The 24686-nt window shown below is 37.2% G+C and overlaps 1 protein-coding gene across 3 annotated transcripts in view; it reads right to left on the bottom strand.

Annotated features, from left to right (window-relative positions):
- CCNT1 (cyclin T1) overlaps positions 1-24686 on the bottom strand; it is a 39238-nt gene that overhangs the window by 2879 nt on the left and 11673 nt on the right. Inside the window, exons 3-9 of one of the 3 annotated variants that reach the window (XM_025930531.2) lie at positions 22900-22981; positions 16372-16500; positions 12661-12721; positions 9682-9744; positions 7724-7769; positions 6394-6557; positions 6165-6235 (exon numbers count right to left, since the gene is read on the bottom strand). In XM_025930531.2, coding sequence (XP_025786316.1) covers positions 6165-6235; positions 6394-6557; positions 7724-7769; positions 9682-9744; positions 12661-12721; positions 16372-16500; positions 22900-22981 — 616 coding nt within the window. Of the gene's footprint in view, positions 1-6164; positions 6236-6393; positions 6558-7723; positions 7770-9681; positions 9745-12660; positions 12760-12998; positions 13144-16371; positions 16501-22899; positions 22982-24686 lie in introns of those variants that run through there. The other 2 variants (XR_015253648.1, XM_086713532.1) reach the window with 2 other exon arrangements.

The following is a 24686-nucleotide window of genomic DNA, read 5'->3' as shown; positions in this document are numbered from 1 at the left end:
GACATTAAAGATCAGGACATTAGAAAACCTGGACCACACATTCCCAGGGAAAGGATCAGAAAAGAAGTGAGAATACCTTAAGTTTACACCTCAGGCTGATCCTCATCAGTGACACCATATGAAATCAAATCCACTCCACATCCAAAAACATAACAAAAACAGAAAACCCTAGGAATCTGATTCTAGAGTTACCACATTATTAGATTCAAATGGCCAGCATTCAACAAAAAAATCACAAAGCATTTAAAGAAACAGGAAAGTATGGCCCATAAGGAAAAAAAATAAATCAACAAAAAATGCCCCTGGAAAAGACCTGATGGCAGATCTACTACACAAAGACTTTAAAATAACTCCCTTAGGGGAGTCTGGGTGGCTCAGTTGGTTGAGCTCCCGACTCTTAATTTCAGCTCAGGTCATGATCTCACGGTTCATGAGTTTGAGCCCCATGAAGGGGGCTCACTCTCTCTCTCTCAAAATAAGTAACATTGTAAAAAATTAAAAAAAAAAATAGTCTATAACTGTGCCTTTGTTTTCTACATGATTTAAGAGACTTAATACATTTTAAGGGAAAAAACACAATTATTAGTGTAAAAGCTAGTTATTACTGTAACTTTGGTTTGTAATTCAAATCTTAATTTCTATATAATTTAAGAGCCTAATGCATCTAAAAGGATTATTAGTTTATGTTCTGGGGGCATGCAATGTTTAAAGATACAACTTCGGGGCGCCTGGGTGGCACAGTCGGTTAAGCATCCGACTTCAGCCAGGTCACGATCTCGCGGTCCGTGAGTTCGAGCCCCGCGTCAGGCTCTGGGCTGATGGCTCAGAGCCTGGAGCCTGTTTCCGATTCTGTGTCTCCCTCTCTCTCTGCCCCTCCCCCGTTCATGCTCTGTCTCTCTCTGTCCCAAAAATAAATAAACGTTGAAAAAAAAATTAAAAAAAAAAAAAAAAAGATACAACTTTGTGACAGCCAACAATCAAAAGATGTGGGGACACAACTAAAAGGAGGAGTTTTGTATGTATGTTACTGAAGTTAAACCAATATAAATTCAAATTAGTATAACTTTATGATGTTAAATGTAATCCTCATGAGAACCACAAAGAAAATAGCCATAAAATACACACAAAAGGAAATGAGAAAAGAATTTAAAATTTTCACTATGGAAAAATCACCTAAAAGAAGACAGTAATGTAAGAAATGAGGGACAAAAAACTATAAGGCATATACAAAACAAATAGCATAAGCATAATGATATCATTTATAACTACTTTTAAGTGTAAATAGATTAAATTTTTGTCAAGATGCATAAAAACATATGTCCAACTATATATACGCTCTCTACAAGCAACTGAGATCCTAAGACCCAAACTTGAAAATAGGAGGAGGGAAAAAAATACACCATGCAAACAGTACCCAAGAGACAGCAAGGGTGGCTAGTGGTATACTTTTTTTTTTTTAAGGTTCTAACTTTTTTTAAGTTTATTTATTTATTTATTTAGAGAAAGAGAGAGAGAGAGAGAGACTGCATGGGTGTGTGAGTGGGGGAGGAGCAAACAGAGAATCCCAAGCAGGCTCCATACTACCAGCTTGGAGCCCAACACAGAGCTCGAACTCACAAACCGTGATATCATGACCTGAGCCAGAACTGAGAGTAGGACACTTAACTAACTGAGCTACCCAGGCACCCCCCCAAGGGTGGCTACACTAATATAAAACAAATACACTTTAAAACCGAAGAAGTTTTAAAAAAATAAAATAAAAAAGGTTTCAAGAGAAAAGAGCATATATTAATAATAGGCTCAATACAACAACTATAACTATTATAAACATTTACACACCCAATAAAAGACCATCAAAATACAGGAAGCAAAACCTACAGAATTGAAGGAAGAAATAAGACAGTTTTACAGTACAGTAATACAGTGTGGTACTGGCATAGAAAACACACACACACAAAATAAATGAATTCAGCAAAATAGCAGGATACAAAGTCAACACATAAAATTCAGTTGCATTTCTGTACATGAAGAATCCGTAAAGGAAATAATGAAATAATTCTATTTACAATAGCATCAAAAAAAAAAAAAAAAAACCGAATGACTAACATAACCAAGGAAGTGAAAAACTTGTACAATTAAAACTGCAAAACACTGTTGAAAGAAATTAAGACATAAATGAAAACTCATCCCATGTTCTAGATTCAAAGATTTAATATTGTTAAAATGTGAATATTATTACCCTAAGTAATTTACAAATTCAATGCAATCCCCACCAAAATCCCAATGATGTTTTTTGGCAAAATAGAAAAGGCTACCCTAAAATTCATATGGGGATCTCTAAAGACCTCAAATAGCTAAAACAATTTGAAAATGAGTAACAAAACTGGAGAATTCACACTTCCTGATTTCAAAACTTACTACAAAGCTACAGTAATCAGTGTACAGTAATACAGTGTGGTACTGGCATAAAGAGACATACAGACAAATGAACAGAATAGAAAGCCCAGAAATAAATCCATGCAATATATGGCCAAATGATTTCTGCCAAAGGTGCCAAGACCATTTAACGGCAAAAGGATAGTTTTTTTTTTTTTTTTTAATGTTTATTTTGAGAGAGAGACAGAGCATGAGCAGGGGAGGGACAGAGAGGGACAGAATCCAAAGCAGGCTCCAGGCTCTGACCTGTCAGCAGAGCCCAATGCAGGGCTCAAACCCACAAATCACGAGATCATGACCTGAGCCAAAGTCAGACTCTTAACCAACTGAGCCATCCAGATGTTACAGGACAGTCATTTCAATAAACAGTGCTAGGAATACTAGATATCCACATGCAAAAAAATGAAACTGTACCCTTGCCCAATACTACATACAAAATTAACTCAAAAATGGATACAGAACTTAAAACTCTTAGAAGAAAACACAGAACAAAAGCTTCACAACAGTGGATTTGCCAACTTCCTGGATATAACATCAATGGCACAGATAACAACAAAAAGAACAATCTGAACTTCAAAAAAATTTTTTTTATTTTTCTAATTAAAAAAATTTAAGAATCACTTCAAAAAATTAAAATTAAAAACAGCAATTCCACTTCAGGGTACATAACCAAAAGAATCAAAAGCAAGGTCTTGAAGAAATACTTGTACATGTTCACAGCAGCATTATTTACAATAGCGAAAATATGGAAGCCACCCAAGTGTCCATCAACAGATGAATAGTTAAGGAAAATGTGGTACATACACACAATGGAATATAACTCAGCCTTTAAAAGAAACAAAACTCAGTAAGCTACAACATGGATGAGCCTTGAGAACATTATGCTAAATGAAATAAGCCACAAAAAGATAAATACTGTGGGTGTCTGGGTGGCTCAGTCAGTTGAGCGACTGACTTCAGCTCAGGTCATGGTCTCACGGTTTGTGAGTTCGAGCCCTGCGTCGGGGCCTGTGCTGACAGCTTGGAACCTGGAGCCTGCTTCAGATTCTGTGTCTCCCTCTCTCTTTCTGCCCCTCCCCCACTCATTCTCTCTCTCTCTCTCTCTCTCTCTCTCTCTCTCTCTCTCTCTCTCAGAAATAAACATTAAAGGGGCGCCTGGGTGGCGCAGTCGGTTAAGCGTCCGACTTCAGCCAGGTCACGATCTCGCGGTCCGTGAGTTCGAGCCCCGCGTCGGGCTCTGGGCTGATGGCTCGGAGCCTGGAGCCTGTTTCCGATTCTGTGTCTCCCTCTCTCTCTGCCCCTCCCCCGTTCATGCTCTGTCTCTCTCTGTCCCAAAAATAAATAAACGTTGAAAAAAAAAAAATTTAAAAAAAAGAAATAAACATTAAAAAAAAGATAAATACTGTATGATTCGACTTCTATGAGGTACTTACAGTAGTCAAATCATAAAGACAGAGAGCATAATTGTAGTTGTCAATGGCTGGAGTTGGGGGAGGGGGAATAGGTTGTTATTTAATGGGTATAAAGTTCCAGTTTTACAAGATGAATGAAAAGAATTATGGAGGTGAACGGTAATGATGGGTGCACAACGATATGAATATATTTAATACTACCGAGCTATACACTTAAAAATAGTTGGGGCGCCTGGGTGGCTCAGTCGGTTAAGCGGCCGACTTCAGCCCAGGTCACGATCTCGCGGTCCGTGAGTTCCAGCCCCGCATCGGGCTCTGGGCTGATGGCTCAGAGCCTGGAGCCTGCTTCCGATTCTGTGTCTCCCTCTCTCTCTGCCCCTCCCCCATTCATGCTCTGTCTCTCTCTGTCTCAAAAATAAATAAACGTTAAAAAAAAAAAAAAAGTCAAGATGGGGTCCCCTGGGGGCTCAGTCAGTTAAGCGTCTGACTTTGGCTCAAGTCATGATTTCATGGTTCGTGAGTTCAAGCCCCACATCGGCCTCTGTGCTGACAGCTAGCTCAGAGTCTGGAGCCTGTCTTCAGATTCTGGGTCTCCCTCTCTCTGTCCCTCCCCTGCTCGTGCTGTCTCTGTCTCTCTCTCTCTTTCTCCCTCAAAAATAAATGAAACATTAAAATAATTAAAAAAAAATAGTTAAGATGGTAACTTTAATGTTATATGTATTTTACCAAAATTAAAAAGAAAAAAAGATGGAAATCCAGCCATCTGCCATAATATGAACGAACCTGGAAGGCCTTTTGCTGTGAAATATGCTAGACACAGACAAAAACACTGCATGATCTCACTTATATGAGAAATCTAAAATAGTTAAACTCATATAGACAAAACAGATAGTGACCTGGGGGGAGGAGGAAAACAAGGACATGTTAGTCAAAGGGTACAAAGTGCCAGTTATACAAGGTAAGTCCTAGAGACCCACTATACAACATAATGTCTGTAGTTTAACAATATAGTACTGTATACGCGAAAATCTGCTAAAGAGGTCAATCTCGTTAGGTGTTCTATCACCTGCCAAAAAAGTTACATTAATCTATACCAATGCTACAGGCAATTAAAAAAATGAATCTGTGCATATCTAAAATCCATTTGTGAACGTCTATGCCTTATGACTGCATAGGACAGCAGTTAGTCCAAAAGCAAATTCCAGAAATATTGGTGAGGTGTGATGTGATTACCATGGTGACCTATGTACTCATAAGCCCCCTTTGAATCCTAGGCAAACTCATTTTCTACAATTCACTGAGCTCAGAAGAATGGAATTAAGTTTATCAATCTGGATTTCTGAGAATGCAGGGAACATTTTAAAACAAACTTTATCTGACACTAGGGGGAAAAAAGATTCCATTATGCATAAGTAAAACTTTGAAAAATATTTGAAATACAACTTTAGCCTGCAATCTAAATAAAAACAAAGTTCTAAAATCCATTTAAATTTTTTTTTTTTCAACGTTTATTTATTTTTGGGACAGAGAGAGACAGAGCACGAACGGGGGAGGGGCAGAGAGAGAGGGAGACACAGAATCGGAAACAGGCTCCAGGCTCTGAGCCATCAGCCCAGAGCCTGATGCGGGGCTCGAACTCACGGACCGCGAGATCGTGACCTGGCTGAAGTCGGACGCTTAACCGACTGCGCCACCCAGGCGCCCCTAAAATCCATTTAAAAAGCAAACAATGTCAGGGTGCCTGGGTGGCTCAGTTGGTTAAGTGTCCAACTTTGGCTCAGGTCATGATCTCACAGTTCGTGAATTCGAGCCCCACATCCATCGGGCTCTGTGCTGACAGCTCAGAGCCTGGAGCCTGCTTCATACTCTGTGTCTCCCTCTCTCTTTACCCCTCCCTGCTCATGCTCTGTCTCTCTCTCAAAAATAAACATTAAAAAAAACAAACTTAAAAAGCAAATAATGTCAAAGACAGCAGGATACCAGCTCTAACCCTGCAACTCCATCTTTCCTGTACCAGAAGTCAACACTTTATGACTCAGAGAAGCCATACTTTTCCCAAAAGTCTCCACAAAGAAAACACTCAACCAATGTTGCTAACTGACTATATCACAGGAGTTGCACAACACAAAACAAATTCTGCTATTACCTACCACCATGGACTTCTGGGCCAGTATCCAAGCTATGAAGCTATCAGTATGTAACTAAGAAAAGGAAAATTCCAAACATGGGGTACATATCCAATTCTGCTATATTCACTGTGCAGTCAAAAGAAAAAAAAAAAGTTTTGTACCACAAGCTGACAGCAAAAATTCTTACCCTCCAATTCCGAATTCGTTTGAGCCTGTTGGGAGTTTTCTCCAGAATCTGTAGAAATTCATGTGTCAGTTCTACAAATGAAATAGAACATTTGAGAAAAACTTAAAGCACAAGTAAAAACCAAGAATAACCTCAACTAACTATTTTCTTCTGAATCAAGTCACTTTGGGCCAGATATGTGACAGATCAAGAGCAAGCGCTTTCAAAGGTCCCTTACTCTAAAACTTACCATCTAAAAGTTCCAAGGTCACAGTGGCGTCAACATACTCCCACCAGTGCTTCCCATCAGTTGAGACTGGGATCTCCCAGTTGGACCACTTGCAAGCCAGATGAATGCAGACACAGGCCACCACAGGAGGTGTGTACTGCAGGCTAAATGTGGTCAAATGCAGGCTGACATCAGAGGGAAGGAAACAAGAGAGTGTCATGAGCTCTCAATTCTGAACCCAAAGTTAAAACTCTCCATTATTTAAAAAGAAAAAAAAAAAAAAGTTAAAAAAAAAAAAACCACTGGGGAGTAAAAAGGGCAAGAAATATCCAGTGCTCTGATCCAGCACTCAACATGACTTTCCATTAACCCACCTGCCCACTCAGGTGACATTTCTAAACTTTTTGGCTACACATCACTCAATCCACATACTGATGAAGGACCAGGACCAGGACCAGGACCAGGACCAAAACCAAACAGACAAGGAACTCTGTTATTTAAAATAAGGATCTATTAAAATAAGCTTCTTCTGAGAAGAAGCTTAGAACTTAAGGAAAATTGTAAGATTTTGGCTATGTGTAACCCCTAAACCAAATACTTAAAACCCCCTTAAAATTATCTTGTCTCTTGCCAATCACAGGTCTGGTCCACTTAAAATAATGAATAGACAATCACTCTCTTAATTGTGAATGTGGCTAATTGATGGTTTACTTCAAAAATGTCTCCTATCAGGCTATAAAACTGAACTTCTTAGCCCCGGCAGTCAATAGAAGTTATCTTTGGTTTCCATGAACAATCAATTAGAGATGAGAATGAGCAAATAATTTGGTAATACAAGTTATATATTAATTATTTTAAAGCAAGAAAAAAGAAAATTATTATAACTCTTTACACATATATATGCCCATTTATCTGGAATGGAGGAAGAAAAAGGAAGTCTTTTCATTATCATAATTATTGCAGAATCCTCCAAATTAGATTCTCAGTCACTGTCAATGAACCCCAAGTTTACCTAAACTTACAGAACTATGCTCTTGGATATTTTAAAGAAAGGTAAGACATGCAGAATTGAGTAGGCTACCAAACAATCAGTACTACATAATTATATTACCTTAGCAAGTTAAATAGCATGGAAATTTAAGGTACAGTATGAAAACTGTATAGAAAAATCAACATTTACCAGAAAATTGTCTGTTATCACATTGTTATCAAAGATCCATCCTGGGTCTTTGGGTTCTAGTTTACTAAGTGCCAGACCTGACATCTTTCCACATACCCCTCAAAAGGTGACAATTCCAACCCAAGTAAAGTCCTATCCCAAAATATAAGGGAAAAATATTAAAATATAAACCTGTTGGTTGCCATGAAGTAAGAAGTCTGTGCTAAGTCCTTGCTTGCTAAAAAAAAAAAAGGGGGGGGGGGGAAATTATTAGTTCCTTTCATTCTCAACAATTATTTAGTGAACATTTAATATTTCCACGTAGAGAGTATCACAACGAATAAGGCAGACAGGGTCCTTGATCACCTGCTATTTAACATTATACCAAAAGTGACAAATTAGTTTTTGTGATTACAATAACTATGCTGCTTCCAGACCTAGGAACTCAAGCTTTCTACACACCAAATATTTGGGGTACTTGTTTAAAATGCAATTCCTGGACATCCTCCCTACAGTGTGACTCACTATGTCTGGAGAAGGATACAAGCATTTTTAATAGGTAACCCAGAAATTCTGATGCAAGAGTTCACTGAGAAATACTGAACTGGAAGATGAACTAATTTGGAGGCAAGATCAGAACCCAGAATACCTTGATATATTTGGTAAAAGTGATTTGTGCTTTAAAAAAAAAAAAGTTTTTAATGGAGTATCCTGTGATTCATACCCCAAATCATCAAATAACATGAATTACTGATAAATCATAATTAAGAGGAAAAAAAAAAAACAATGACACATCCCTCTTTCCCCAAAAAACTTCTCTGGGTAAAATAAAGCAAATTTTAATCTTTCTTAAAACTTAGTCTTTTCAATATTAGCATGTATCTACCTCTGTTTAACCTTATCCTTGTTCAAAATAAACCTTCTTATGCTTTCAAAATATAAAGAACTTGGGGAAACTTTGGAAGGCCGCTATGCTCACCACTATACCACCAACGCTGCACAAGAAGTTGGGAAAACTTTGGGAATTTACAGATGAAGCACACATTAGCAAAATATAAAAATAAAGCCAATTGTTAGTTTCATCTACAAAATGAAAAAGCACTCCAATGCACAAGTGTCTAGATATTGCTACTACTATTAAACTAAGTAAAAGGAACAAGGTTTCATGCAATTATAGCTACTAGGTTAAATTAGAAAAAAAAAAAAGGAAATCCTGCCAAGGGTTTGTCAATCATGGAAATAAGTCAAATAAACTCTACATGATCCTCTGAGTGGCCTAGGACAATCAACCCTAAAATCAAATTAAGATCACCACTCCCAAGATAACCTTAAACTCTTAGATACTCATGATTTGACTTTATAAAATCCGCTCCAGGCTCTGAGAAACATCCTCAAGAGGCTAATTCTCTTTAACTGGAGAATTGTTCTTAAAAATTTTAAGAACCCAGGGCACCTAGGTAACTCAGTGGGTTAAGCATCCATCTTGGGTTCAAGTCATGATCTTATAGTTCGTTCAAGCCCCAAATCAGGCTCTGCACTGACAGCACAGAGCCTGCTTCAGATTCTCTGTCTCCCTCTCTCTGCTCCTCTCCCACACGCATGTTCTTTCTTGTTCTCTCTCAAAAATAAACATTAAAAAAAAAAAAAAATCCTCGGGGCACCTGGGTGACTCAGTCAGTTAAGCGTCTGACTTCAGCTCAGGTCATGATCCCACCATTGGTGCGTTTGAGTCCCACCAACTCAACTTTAAAATCCCAAGTTAGAGGGGTGGTGGGTGGCTCAGTCAGTTAAGTGTCTGACTTCAACTCAGGTCATGATGTCATGGTTCATGAGTTCGAGCCCTGCATTGGGCTCTGTGCTGACAGCTCAGAGCCTGGAGCCTGCTTCAGATTCTTTGTCTCCCTCTCTCTCTGCCCCTCCCCCACTTGTGCTTGCTCAAGCTCTCTCTCTCTCCCAAATATAAACATTAAAAAAATTTTTTTAATAAAATAAAATCCCAAGTTAGAAACACTCATTTTGATTTAAACCAGATAGTCCTTTCAATTTAACTTCTAGCTAAATTAGCTGTTATATATCTGTCCACCATAAATAAATCATAGCCATTAAATGGTAAAAATTTAAGACAACCGTTTCAAGCTGGGATTCCTTACCTCGAACAAGTTGAGTGCACTTTACCACATGTGTATGTGGATGATCAATTGTTAGTTCAAATCCTTTTAAAAAAATAAAATAACTAGTTAAAAAGCTAAAGATACTAGAGTCATTTTATACTTGAGTCATCATTAAAGGCCTCTCTCATTTTCCTCTCCCAAAAGTGCTGTTCAGAGGCTAAGAGGGTCACACAACATACACAGCATGCTCTTCTCTAAGACATATGATCTTCAATGACACTTATATTTTGAGCTAAATAATAAAGTTAATGCACTTTTAAGACTCCTGAGGAACCAATAATCTCTAAATAGAAAACCCTTTTTCTAGGGACAACAGAATATAAGGTAAGAATAAACAGTCATTCAAGTAGTAACTTCTAAAGCTTAACCTTGAGAAAACATTTTAAAACCTATTCCTCTTGGGGCACCTGGGTGGCTCAGTCAGTTAAGCGTCTTGGCTCGGGTCATGATCTCACAGTTGGAGCCCCACGTTGGGCTCTGCGCTGACAGTGTGGGGCCTGCTTAGGATCCTCCGTCTCCCTCTGTCTCTGCCCCTCCCTGCTCATGCTCTCTTTCTCTCAAAATAAACAAACAAACCAAAAAAAACTACTCCTTTAAAAAAATTTTTAATAAAATAAAAATAAACTTAAAAAAAACTACTACTTTTATCTCAGTTTTGTTCCTTTTCAACATTCTAACTTATAATAATAAGTAGGAGTAATCATTTATTTAATCCCAAATGGTCTTTACCAAAAATACTTAAGGAGAAATTGGTCTATAAAAAATTTTTAGTAAGTTTCTTTTCTTTTGCATATGTAAATAAAATTTTCTAGATACAATTAAAAAATTCTACTGAGAAATTTACATGATGTAAATTATTCTAAATGGATGACTCAGGCAAATTAAATCTTAGTGGCTTCCACATTAAAACATTAATAAAAATTTATTCCACCAGAAAAATATCATTGTCCCCTAAAATACGTTACTTTGAAGATAATTTAAAGTAAAAAGCTAATTAACATAAACTAACTTCAGAGATAAGCTTTGCAGAACTGTGTGTACAGACATGCAATAATACAGTTATACCAGTAACTTTCCAACACGACTCAGGAAATCTTCCCTTCCCAGAGAAGAGAAAAATAGCCCAAAAGAACTAAGAAAAAAAATTTTTGTTTTCCATATTTGGTAAGCTTTTAAAGGCAGTGTCTCTGATAAAAATAATAATAGATAATAGCATCATCAGCATTGCCCATCAACCATGATAGCTTGAATTTCTCCACCTCCACTTTGCTAAACACTGACTACCAATTTTAAAAATAAATGCTATTATCTAAATATAATGACAAACATGGGAATGCAAGCTGGTGCAGCCACTCTGGAAAATAGTATGGAGGTTCCTCAAAAAACTAAAAATAGAACTACCCTATGACCCAGCAATTGCACTACTAGGCATTTATCCACGGGATACAGGTGTGCTGTTTCGAAGGGACACATGCACCCCCATGTTTATAGCAGCACTATCAACAATAGCCAAAGTGTGGAAAGAGCCCAAATGTCCACTGATGGATGAATGGATAGAGAAAACGTGGTATATATATACAATGGAGTATTACTCGGCAATCAAAAAGAATGAAATCTTGCCATTTGCAACTACATGGATGGAACTGGAGGGTATTATGCTAAGTGAAATTAGTCAGAGAAAGACAAAAATCATATGACTTCACTCATATGAGGACTTTAAGAGACAAAACAGATGAACCTAAGGGAAGGGAAACAAAATTAATATAAAAACAGGGAGGGGGACAAAACAGAAAAGACTCATAAATATGGAGAACAAACTGAGGGTTACTGGAGGGCTTGCAGGAGGGGGGATGGGCTAAATGGGTAAGGGCCATTAAAGAATCTACTCCTGAAATCATTGTTGCACTATATGCTAATTTGGATGTAAATTTTAAAAAATAAAAAATAAAATTAAAAAAATATAGGGGCGCCTGGGTGGCGCAGTCGGTTAAGCGTCCGACTTCAGCCAGGTCACGATCTCGCGGTCCGTGAGTTCGAGCCCCGCGTCGGGCTCTGGGCTGATGGCTCGGAGCCTGGAGCCTGTTTCCGATTCTGTGTCTCCCTCTCTCTCTGCCCCTCCCCCGTTCATGCTCTGTCTCTCTCTGTCCCAAAAATAAATAAACGTTGGAAAAAAAAATTAAAAAAAAAAAATATAATAACAATAGTAATAAAATAAATATAATGACAAACAGATCATAAAAATCTGTAAAGGAAAAAGTTCTTTAGTTTCTACCATTATTTATCAGAAAGTTAAAAACTGGGGGCGCCTGGGTGGCTCATTTGGTTAAGTATCGGACTTCAGCTCAGGTCATGACCTCACAGTTCATGAGTTCCGAGCCCTGCTGACAGCTCAGAGCCTGGAGACTGCTTCAGAATCTGTGTCTCCCTCTCTGTCTGCCCCTCCCCCGCTCACACTCAGTGTATGTGTGTGTCTCTCTCAAAAACAAACATTTAAAAAAACTTTTTTTAAAAATTGGCCAACCTAGGGGCGCCTGGGTGGCTCAGTCGGTTAAGCGGCCGACTTCGGCTCAGGTCATGATCTCATGGTCCGTGAGTTCGAGCCCCGCGTCGGGCTCTGTGCTGACAGCTCAGAGCCTGGAGCCTGTTTCAGATTCTGTGTCTCCCTCTCTCTGACCCTCCCCCGTTCATGCTCTGTCTCTCTCTGTCTCAAAAATCAATAAACGTTAAATAAAAAAAAAAAAAATTGACCAACCTTAAAAAGCAAATCATGAACCCAAAATTTAAACACCCTGCTAACTGCTACTCCATAGGTTGGCTATACCTGCACTCTCCACGCTCCACAACCTCTATAATTTGCAAAAACCTTCAGTAGAAATTTTCTTCCTGTTTCCTATTTTGCAAATTTTTAAATATTATATTGCATTCATTTTTTAATGTTTTAAAGAAAAATAAACTTACCTAAAGTCTGCAGAATTATGCTTTCTAATATCACCAGATCTTGAACTTGTTGCAGGTAAGCCTGCAGGTGAGAAGACAGAGAAATTATTCCCCAAAAAGGCACAATATTTTTTTTAATTTTTTTTTTCAACGTTTTATTTATTTTTGGGACAGAGAGAGACAGAGCATGAACGGGGGAGGGGCAGAGAGAGAGGGAGACACAGAATCGGAAACAGGCTCCAGGCTCTGAGCCATCAGCCCAGAGCCCGACGCGGGGCTCGAACTCACGGACCGCGAGATCGTGACCTGGCTGAAGTCGGACACTTAACCGACTGCGCCACCCAGGCGCCCCAAAAAAGGCACAATATATGAAGTGTAAACAATTCTAACACCCCTTCCAGGGAAACTAAAGCAACAAAAGGCAGGAATGGAGTTAGGAGGTAGAGTAGGAACTAAAATAGAATCCTTATATCTATTCAGCACAAATTCTCTTAAAAGAAGAAAACAAGTGGTATACTGAGATATAACACTTTATTGATAACTGGCTACAGAAAAGGCACCAGAGATTTGGCTCATTTTCAAGAATAATATTTGTGATGCAGACATAGATAATTAAAAATACATCTTTTTCAACATCATCAAAATACATCTGTAGACCCTTCCTATAGTACTATAGGCAATATCAAACATTTGACTACTGATAAACCTTTGAGGTAGATTTCTAAAAATTATAAGAAGAGTTCAAAGGAAAAGGGAATAAACTAACAGAAAAAAACTCTCTCATATTTGTACCAGCCAATACTATAGCCACTATCCACACATGGCTACTGAGCACTTAAAATGTAGCTAAATTTAAATGTGTAATAGAATATACACCAAATTTTGAAGACTTAATTTTAAAAAATGATGCAAATTACCTCATTAATAATGTTTTAATATTGATTTTATGCTGATATGATATTTGGTGTTAAATTATATAAAATCATTAACATTTCTTCTTCTAAATGAATATTCCATTTTTTTAATGAAGATTTTAAATCAAATTCAACGAAATGTCAAAAATTTTTAATTACACATGGCTCCCATTATATTTCTATTGGAAAGGAATGGTCTAGACCTCTAGGAAAATGAGACTGAGGGCGGAGTTAGATCTATATACTGTAGTGAACTTTCCACTTTATGATCCTGAGGAAGTCCAGTAAGGACTTAAACTATGCCAGTTCTCCTCTCCATATAGTGAAGAAAATATCTTCTCCTAAGATTCATCATCTCATGAGAGCACTGGGTGTTGTATGGAAACCAAGTTGACAATAAATTATACTTACAAAAAGAAAAAAAGAAAAGAAAAACGGGATTCATCATCTCATGAGGAATAGAAACTCAAGTGAGGGGCACCTGGATGGTTCAGTCAGTTAAGCGTCTGATTTTGACTCAGGTCATGATCTCACGGTTCCTGAGTTTGAGCCCCACATTGGGCTCTGTGCTGACAGCTCAGAGCCTGCAACCGGCTTTGGATTCTGTGCCTCCCTCTCCCTCTCTGCCCCTCCGCCCCTCCCCTGCTCATATGCAGTCTCTCTCTGTCTCTCAAAAATAAATAAACATTAAAAAAATTAAAAAAACAAAAAACCTCAGGTGAGAAGTTATATAAATACACTTTAAAGGGAAAAAAGTGAGAATTATTTTTTGTTTTACTTTGTTAAAATAAAATTTTGTTTTATTTGGTCAGTTCTATGGACCAGTGTCATTTACTAGTCTAAAGCCAAAAAAAAAAAAAAAAAAAAAAAAAAAAATGTCCAGGGCAATAGAAGTCTTTCAAGAAGAGCTACTGCTGTACCCAGAGAAAATGATGTCAAGACACTGCTATGCAAAACAATTCACATAATTAGGGGCTATTATCAAAATAAAAAGAACCCTCTCAAAAATTACTTTCTCCATGGGGCGCCTGGGTGGCGCAGTCGGTTAAGCGTCCGACTTCAGCCAGGTCACGATCTCGCGGTCCGTGAGTTCGAGCCCCGCGTCGGGCTCTGGGCTGATGGCTCAGAGCCTGGAGCCTGCTTCCCATTCTGTGTCTCCCTCTCTCTCTGCCCCTTCCCCGTTCATGCTCTGTCTCTCTCTGTCCCCAAAATAAATAAATGTTGAAAAAAAAAAATTAAAAAAAAAAAAAATTACTTTCTCCAATATGAGCAAAACACGCAAATTTATTTGATATAGGATGACTCATGCATCCATTGTAAGAGACAGAAGTAATCTAGTAACAGAAACCCATAGTTTAAATACTTACAAATGGTCAGACCTCAAAATTTCTCACAACTCATCACTCTACAACAAGACTTTTTTTAAGTTTATTTTGAGAAAGCAAGAGAGCACACTCTAGAGAGAGCACACAAGCAGGGGAGGGGCAGGGAAAGAAGAAGAGAGAAGTTTCCAGGTAGGTTCCGTGCTGCCAGTGCAGAGCCCAACATGGGGCTTGAACTCGCAAACTGTGAGATCATAACCTGAGCCAAAACCAAGAGTTGGACACTCAACCATCTGGCCACCCAGGCACCCCCTGCACCCCAAAGAGACTACTAAAGCCAGGACAGAGTTTCCCCTCTTTAAAAAATGGAGGGTAAAAAAAAGCTATGTGCACATGCATAGGACAAAGGTCTGATAGAATATATAATGGAATTATAATCAGTAATATCTTGCTAAGAGGAAGGAAGATGAGCTTTAACTTTTACTTCAAATGATTCTTAAATGTTTGGATTCTTTTTTTTTTTTTAAGTTTATTTTTGAGAAAGTGCACCATCAGGGGAGGGACACAGAGAGAGGGAGCCGGAAGATCCAAAGCAGGCTCTGCAGTGACAGCAGAGAGCCTGATGCAAGGGCTCTTATTAAGAACTGCAAGGTCATGACCTGAGCGGAAGCCGGTCGCTTAACCAACTGAGCCACACGGGCGCCCCAAATGTTTGGGTTCTTTCATAACAAGCATATAAATCTTTTGTAATTTCTGTAAAAGTTAAAAAAAAAAAAAGTAACAGGACTCATTTTTTTAAGAATTCACAACAAAAATATATTTGTAAGAATATTATTCACAATATTATACTGGTAAAAAGTTGGAAACTATGTTAGCAGACAATGAATGATTATATATGTACATAAGGAAATAAATTATCTCAACACTTAAAGAAAATGGAGAATAAGATGGGAAAATATTTAGGGGGCACCTGGGTGGGTCAGTCAGTTAAGTGACCACCTCTTGTTTCGGTTCAGGTCATGATCTCATGGTTTAGAAGTTTGAGCCTCATGCCAGTCCTTATGCTGACAGTATAGAGCCTGCTTGGAATTCTCTTTCTCCCTCTCCCTCTGCCCCAATCTCTCACTCTCTCAAAATAAATAAATAAACTTAAAAAATATATATTAAAAAAAGAAAATATCTGGGATAATAATAAGTGAAAAAGACATACAAAATATGTACGTGTGTGGCTATTCATAGAAAAGCAGCTGGAAATAATGATTCACCTACATATCCGTGGTTCAAATTATATCTAAATAATATATTTTTTCTGTTTTCCTGTGTTTTCCAATTTTACTATAATGTATACAATTAACTTTTGCCATAAAGTTTCTGATTTTTTGTAAAGGAAAACACTGAAAGTTTAACAGCCCCCATTTGACTTCAGCAAATCAAAGTTACAAAATTAAATTATCATCAAAATAAAGAAAAACAGATATGTGTAATTAATCCCTTACCTCACTCCTAGTATCAGGAAGTGATTCCTGTGGATGGAGACAAGTATGTGCTACCTTGATGACGTGTTCCAATTTTTTTGGTTGCTCCTCTACTTTAGCTGCTAGAAATAAGGCCGCTGGAGCCACAGACTGGATGGAGAGAAAATAAATCGTATTTATTTCTAGATCGAAGGAGATCTAAAAAAGAACTAAGTCTCAAACCAAGTTCTTTGCCTGCCTCAACTTCATCACTTCTTGTTAATGCCTTTTCTTCTACTTAAAATGTCCTCCCCTCTCCTACCCATTAATTCGCATCCACTCCTGAAAACCAATCCTTCAACAAACTACCTACCTAATGCAAGAAACTACTAGGTGTAAATAGTTGGCTTTTCATTTAAAATAAAATTCTTTCTTTAAGTTTATATCATAGCCCTCTGTATACTTTTTTTTAAAGGAGTACACTGAAAGTAATTAGTGGTCGCCAGGAGCTAGAAGAGGAGAAGAATGGGAGTGATCACTAACGCTTAAGAAGTTTCTTTCTGGGGTGATATAAATGTTGTGGAATTAGATCATGGTGAAGGTTGCACACCTTTGTGTGTTAACTGTACACTTTAAAACCAGCTAATGGTACACTTTAAAGGATAAATTGTATTTTATGTGAATTATCTCAAGTACACTTACATATGAGGGAGCACAAATCTCAAGGGAATTCAAAGAATATTATTACATTCAAGAGGCTATACAAAGAAAGCACTTAGGGAGGGAAAGAATCTCAAGCCAACACACAAGTAGACAACAAATTCAGTCACTAAACAATATAAGAGATTAGAGCAATAGGACATAAGTGTAGCCTGGTAGTGATCTAGAAAACCTCAGGAAGAATTCTTTTGAATCTTAACAAGAATACTTCAATGAATCAAAGATGGAAATGGCAAGAGGCAGGAGTCAAAGAAATACAATAAATAATTTTTTACACAACTTAAATATCCACTTTACTGAGTAGAACTGACAAGCATTCTAATACTTATTTGTATCCCCGCTATCTGCTACTTTGCTAGAAGAGATTTTTATCCACAAATTCAATTCACAGTAACAATTCTCTTCCTTCATATTTGCTGCATATTTCCTTCATATTTGTATGGAGCCATATTTGTATGCAGCAAGCTCCATATACATACATTCCTAGACCTTAGGATAAGCAAAGCAGAACCAGAGGAAAATTGTCATGAACAAGATGTGGGGAATCAGAGCAGGAAGCACACTAAACTGAGTAGGTGACACAGATAACAGGATGTGGAACACAAAAGATCTTTAACAAGAGAGTGACACTAGGGGCGCCTGGATGGTTCAGTTGGTTAAGGTCCAATTTTGGGCTCAGGTCATGATCTCATGGTTTGTGGCATCAAGTCCAGTGTCGGTCTCTGCGCTGGCAGTGGGGAGCCTGCTTGGAATTCTCGGTCTCTCTCTCTCTCTGCCCCGCCCCCTTCACATGCATGTGCGCACACTTTCTCTCTCTCTCAAAAATAAATAAAATGAACATTAAAAAAACAACACACAAAAGAGTGACACTAAAGATTTTAGGAAAAAAAAATGTATAGTTTAGGAAACATTTAGAAAGATATCTTTGGTCCCAGGAGGGACCAAAAGGAAGAAAGAATGAAATGCATTAAAAGGTAATTTAAAAAAAAATTAATAATCCAGGTATTAAAAAATAAAGTTTAGAGTAGGAACTAGCAATACAAATGAGGGGAAAAAAAACACAGGCATGATTTTAGAAAATTAATAGGGTTTCACTTTTTTTTTTTTTTTTAATTTTTTTTTTTTTTCAACGTTTATTTATTTTTGGGACAGAGAGAGACAGAGCATGAACGGGGGAGGGGCAGAGAGAGAGGAAGACACAGAATCGCAAACAGGCTCCAGGCTCCGAGCCATCAGCCCAGAGCCTGACGCGGGGCTCGAACTCACGGACCGCGAGATCGTGACCTGGCTGAAGTCGGACGCTTAACCGACTGCGCCACCCAGGCGCCCCAATAGGGTTTCACTAAACGTATGTATTTGCACGCAGAAAAAAAAAAATCCTAAAATGGTAACAGGGTTATCTCCAAACAGTGTAAGAATAACATCATTTCCTCCTTTACTCTCGGTCTTCTTTTAATTTTATGATGATGACTGCGCACCAATAGAGACATAAAAACAGTTAACACTATAAAAATTAACAGGACTTTATAACTGATTTGAAAAAATGGAAAAGAACTACTTAATGACAATACTAAGATTCTAAGCCTACAACTTTGCCTTCAAAGAGCTAAAAATGTATTTGAAAGGCAGAAACTAAAACACAGTATACTAACAATAACTAAGAAGGCAAGATAATGAAATGACTACAAGAGATAAATTTTAATCTAACTTTTGTGCAGTCAACCATGTAAATACTCATTGTTCCTCATGGAATCACTTACCAAGCCAGTTTATCAAAACATTTTCCCATTAAAGGCAGTTTCTAAGAGGAATTCTTATACTAGGTAAGAGTTTAACATTTTCTCCATTTTGTTTTATTTAAGTTTATTTATCCGATTCTGTGTCTCCCCCGCTCTCTGCTCCTCCCCCTGCTCACACTCTGTCTCTGTCTCTCAAAAATGAATAAACATTAAAAAACATTAAAAAAAATAAAAATTAAAAAAATAATAAAAATGCCACTTAATATTTGTTTGCTATGTACAGGCATTTTGTAAATTAATTCATTTAAATCTTATTAATACTCTATGAGACAGGCACTGTTACTGACTCCAAAGAGATGAAAAAACTGAGGCCTATGTAACTTACCCAAAGCCATAGAACTAGTAAGCAGTGCAACAAAAATCCAAATCTAGACAGGTCTGACTTCAGAGCCCATCCTCTTAACCACTAAGCTTGACCCCTTACAGATTAGCTAATCAGAATAAAATACACATAATCAAATCAGTTAGTTATCAAAATACAACACCCACATTTTATAATATATGAAATACAACATAAACACACATACCAAGTTGGTCACCACTAATTTTATATTCCCCCATTTGAAAATATTTAAAATAATACATATAGAAATTCAATTCATGAGGTTAAATTTCTTCTCAAAAAGAGAGTAATGCAATGCCAGAATTTAAGTAAAAATAAATCATTCAATCATGTTCACTAAAGAAATAAAACTTATTTCCATTGAAAGGCAACCTCTCTATCTTCCAGTGTTTGAAATATATTTTATCTTGATATAAGTGATGCAAAATACAATAATGCAAAAATTAATCAAGTTGCACACTTCAGATTTTTATGCTTTACTGTTCAATAATTTTTTTAAAAAAACAAATGTTTAAAAAGCAAGAGCTCTAGGCTCCAAAACACTGAAAAATGAGAAAAGTACCCACAACATGTGAAATACAGCTCTAACACATAAGAGCTCATATAAATTAGGAAATCAGGACAAAAGCGGGACAAAGGGAATCAACAATTTTTAGTCAATTCTTCAATTTCATAAGAACAATTACCAATAGGTGTAAGAAACTCAACTTCACTAACTGAAGAAATGTAAATTAAGAAAATAATTTAGGACTACCTCTATCTTGTTCACCACTGTATCCCAAGTGCTCAACAAGTAGTTAAAACTTGGTATTTCCTGATGTAATGAATAGAAGTTCTGATGTAATGAATAGAAGTTATTTGTGATGAAGCAGAGAAAAGGATCCTCTCTTACAGTGCTATAAACAATGCATACTGATATAATCTTTCAGTAGGGCAAACTGACACAATGAAACAATGTATACTGATTATCTCAGTAGGGCAAACTGACATAAAAATTTTTCAAATGCAGTCTCCTGGATACAGCAATTTCACCTATAGGAATTTATATTAGAACAATCACATAAGTCACATACTATATATGTACCAATTTTATGTAACACTATTTGTAATTAATAAACTAGAAACAACCCAAGTATCTACCAATAGGGAGCTGAAATAAATTATAGTAACTACACAAATAAATACTACGTGACCATTTAAAGTATAGTTGACCCTCAAAAACACATTTGGGGCACATTTGGGGTTTGGGGCACCTGGGTGGCCCAATGGGTTAAGCATCTGACTTTGGCTCAGGTCATGATCTCCCAGTTTGTGAGTTCGAGCCCTGTGTCAGGCTCTGCGCTCAGAGCCTGGAGCCTGTTTCAGATTCTATGTCTCCGCCTCTCTCTGCCCCTCCCCCATTCACACTTTCTCAAAAATAAACAAACATTAAAAAAAACTAAAAAAAAAACCAAACAAACAACAAAAAAAAACAAACAAAAAAACCCCACGGGTTTGAACTGTGTGGGTCCACTTATATGTGGGTTTTTTTCTATAAATATAGTCCAGTACTGTAAATGTATTTTCTCTTCCTCATGATTTTAGTATTTTCTTTTCTCCAGCATATTTTATTGTAAGGATATGGTATATATAACGCAAAAAGAAAACTATGTGTTGACTGTGTTATTGGTAAGGCTTCTGGTCAACAGCAGGCTATTAGTAGTTAAGTGTTTGGGGAATCAAGAGTTATATGTGGATTTTTGACTATGTGGGGGTCAGTGCCCCATCCCCACCCTGTTCAAAAGTCAACTGTAATGAAAAATCAATACAAACAGAATATACTGTTAACTGATAAAAGCAACTCGCTTAAGAGTATAGTAAGAAATGATTTTTTTACTAGAAATAAATAAATACTAGTATATTTATTAAAAAATGTCCAAGACCCGAAATGACAAAACATTTATCAGTGGTTACCTCCGGAGGGTGGGATTACAAAGGAGCTTTCACTTTCCACATTATACATGTCTTTCTTTCCTACTTTTTTTTAAGTTTATTCATTTATTTTAAGAGAGAAAGAGAGTGTGCGAGTGGGGAAGAGGCAGGGAGAGAGAATCCCAACAGACTCTACACTGCCAGCAGTGAGCCCAATGTGGGGCTTGATCTCATGAACTGTGAGACCATGACCTGAAATCAAGAGTCAGACCCTTAACCAACTGAGTCACCCAGGCACCCCTACATTATACATTTCTATATTAATTTTTACCGTAAGTATTTATTACCTTTGTAATGGTAAAAAAAAAAAAAAATAATACCATGAAAAATGCATGGCAGCTTGACTGGACAAATATCAATGCTACAATAATGTATGATGTGATTTATAATTTGAATTTCAACTTATCACAAGTAAACTCTTAAAAATTAAGATATTAAAGGGTGATATTTTTGATCTGTTAATTTTCAAATGTGCCTAAAATCAATTCTCTAGAGAGAAACAACAATCCCAAATTTAAACTCACTGGATTTTGGGAAAGGTCACACCATCCACTAGAGTCTCTCTATATTGAATAATTATCAAATCATATTCAAATTTACTGAAGGTGCTTTGGAGGATATACAGAAAAGTGAGTCTCTGTCCTTGCTAAGCGTATAATACATAGGAAGTAAGGAAAAAATATACTTTACCATAATAAAAGAGAAGACATTTAGAAAACTTTTAGAATTGGCAAGACAGCTATGGACTTTGTCTTCAAATTTCATTCTTTATCCACACTGCCTTCTATTCTAGAACTATCAGATACCCTCAATAAATGCTTTTCTCTGTCTTAGTTTGCTCCTTGCAATCAGAGGTAGGGCATGGTTGCAGGTAAAGGTCTACTGATAGGACAAAGCCAAGCTGACTGGATAATTGGCAAAAATTCGGAACACTTAATCCACAGATCCAAAGGGTTTCCTGTGAGTATGCCAATATCTTACAGGAGCAATATCTAGCTTCACAGATTCTCTTTCTATGGCATTAAAAAAAAAGAGGTCAAAGCTATCATCCTAAGGACAAGTCTTGAAAACTTTTCCACAAAACATAACCTTTCTTTAAAAAAAAGATGAAATATTTGACTCACAAATCCATACGAAGTATTCATCAGGTTTAACCCTATTACCTTGTGATTTTATTAAACAAATAGTCTTACCTGCAACCGGGAAATCACTATGCACTCGCTTCCAAGTCACTTATAATAATGTTAAATAGGACCATTTCAGGTATCAAAACTGAAAATAGCACTATTTACAATTCTGTCCAGAAAAAAAAAAATCCCTTTACTACTATTATTCTCTTTTTCCTGTCTTAAAAGTCACCCCCCAGTCATCACATAATGTGCCTTCCCTTCCCAACTGGTCACTGAATCATTTACATTCACCTGTTTTCCTGTGACTATATTATTATCTAGTATTTCAAAAATTACACTTAAATTAAGCATTGTTTCCCCTTTAATGCTCCTCTCCCATCCCCAAAATGCTAAGTTTAAGTGTTCAATAATCTTTTCAGAGAATCCACCTATTCTAAGGATACACTAAGCCTACCAAATAACTACCTAAGCAGGAAAATTGGAAGAATTGGATTCAGTGTGGCACATAATGATCCCATTGAAATCCCAGTTCACCAACAAAGATCACAAACACACACACATGTTGGAATCAATCACGAAAGGATTACACATACAACAAAATACTTACATTTCGATGGAACTGTGTAAAGGACTGAATCATGTAGAATCGATGCATGTATACTATAGCAGTGTTGATAGTCAATTGTGAGCTAAAATGTTCGTTAAGGCCCCAAAACAGACTGGCAGCACGATTCCCGAAAATACAACCTGTATATCCTCCCAAAAGGACCATGCAGCCATGCACAATACATGCTTCTAAAGGAAAATCATACATAATTTTCCAAATTAAAGAGCAAATCTGTTTTCTTTCACCAAGTTATTAACCACCAATTGACACCTAACATAATGCCTTACATACATACAACAGATATTCAATATAACAATATGCTAAATTGATACACAAGCAAGCTTCTTAGCACGTGGGGATCAAGAAGGATATAAAAAAATTTACGTAAGACCTAAACCAGTCACTTGCCTCCTGAAAATCTTGCAGTGGTGATCCATTAGCTCAGGGTATCTCTTCACATGACTTACAACATTACACCTTCCGTGATCCAGGCCCTAGGTATGTCTCCACTATCTCCTCACCTTCTGACCTCTAGAAATTAACTTTCCACTCCCACTTGTCTCTGGCAACTAATAAGCCTTTCCATATGGTGATCCCTTGGACCAGAAACACTATGGAATGATTTTATATTCATTCACTGACAAGAAAAAAACTTAAATGCCTTTACTTCTAAAGCCCTCAGAAGACAATGTGGGTTGTTATTCAGAGAAAAGGTCGTCATCCCATGACGGCAACAACCTTAACAACAACACACATATAAAAAAGGATTAGATGTATGGAAACAGAATTTAAATAAAAAAAAAGCTTAACTCAGTACTGAACTGATGCTTAGGAAACAAATTGGATATCTGCAACAAAGAGGACACTTCTTTTGAGAGGAGCACAACTTTAAGACACAAACATTACAGCCAGCAACACAATCCACTCAGAAACACACTTAACCCAACACACTTAATCCACTCAGAAATAATTTTCCACTCTCAGACTTTAAAACTATATACGCTTGGGGCGCCTGGGTGGCTCAGTCGGTTAAGCGGCCGACTTCGGCTCAGGTCACGATCTTGCACTCTGTGAGTTCGAGCCCCGCGTCGGGCTCTGTGCTGACAGCTCAGAGCCTGGAGCCTGTTTCAGATTCTGTGTCTCCCTCTCTCTGACCCTCCCCCGTTCATGCTCTGTCTCTCCCTGTCTCAAAAATAAACAAACGTTAAAAAAAAAAAAATTAAAAAAAAAAAAACTATATACGCTTTATCTGTTACAAAATGAATAAATTTTCTAACAAAAATACTTCAAGTGAAATAAGTCATTAAGTTACCTGATCTTTGAAATGCAAAGAAAATACACATTAGAACTCTGAGTAATTTAAAAACCCAACATTTGTAAGTGCTTATTTATTTAAATGCTTTTTTAAAACATTAGATCCTTGGGTCTGTATCCTTACGAACAGAAACTGACATCCTTCTTTCCTCTGAAATTCTATAGTTTTAACAGTAGCTACCATTTGAAAATCTAAATACCACGCATTGTGTTGGGCACAGAAACTACATGCAAAGGGTAACACTCCATTTTACAGACGAGAAAACCAAGAATTTGACAAGTTTCCTAAACAGCTAGTAATTGGGAGGAACGGATTTTGAACCTAAGCTGGGGCATTAATTCTAGGTCACCCTTTCTTTATAAGCCCTTCAGGTCTTGAATTTTTCAAAACTCTCTTTAAACACTAAGTTCAAGAGGCAGCCATCAACAGTGAAACCTCTACCAAAACCTTAGGGCATAGCGGAAAAGTACAA

Source organism: Puma concolor, chromosome B4 (genome assembly GCF_028749965.1).
Source record: "Puma concolor isolate L17-30 chromosome B4, mPumCon1.1.hap2, whole genome shotgun sequence".
NCBI classification, from domain to species: Eukaryota; Metazoa; Chordata; class Mammalia; order Carnivora; family Felidae; genus Puma; species Puma concolor.
The sequence above is the reverse complement of the archived record's forward strand: the minus strand, read 5'-3'. Positions and strand labels throughout refer to the sequence as shown.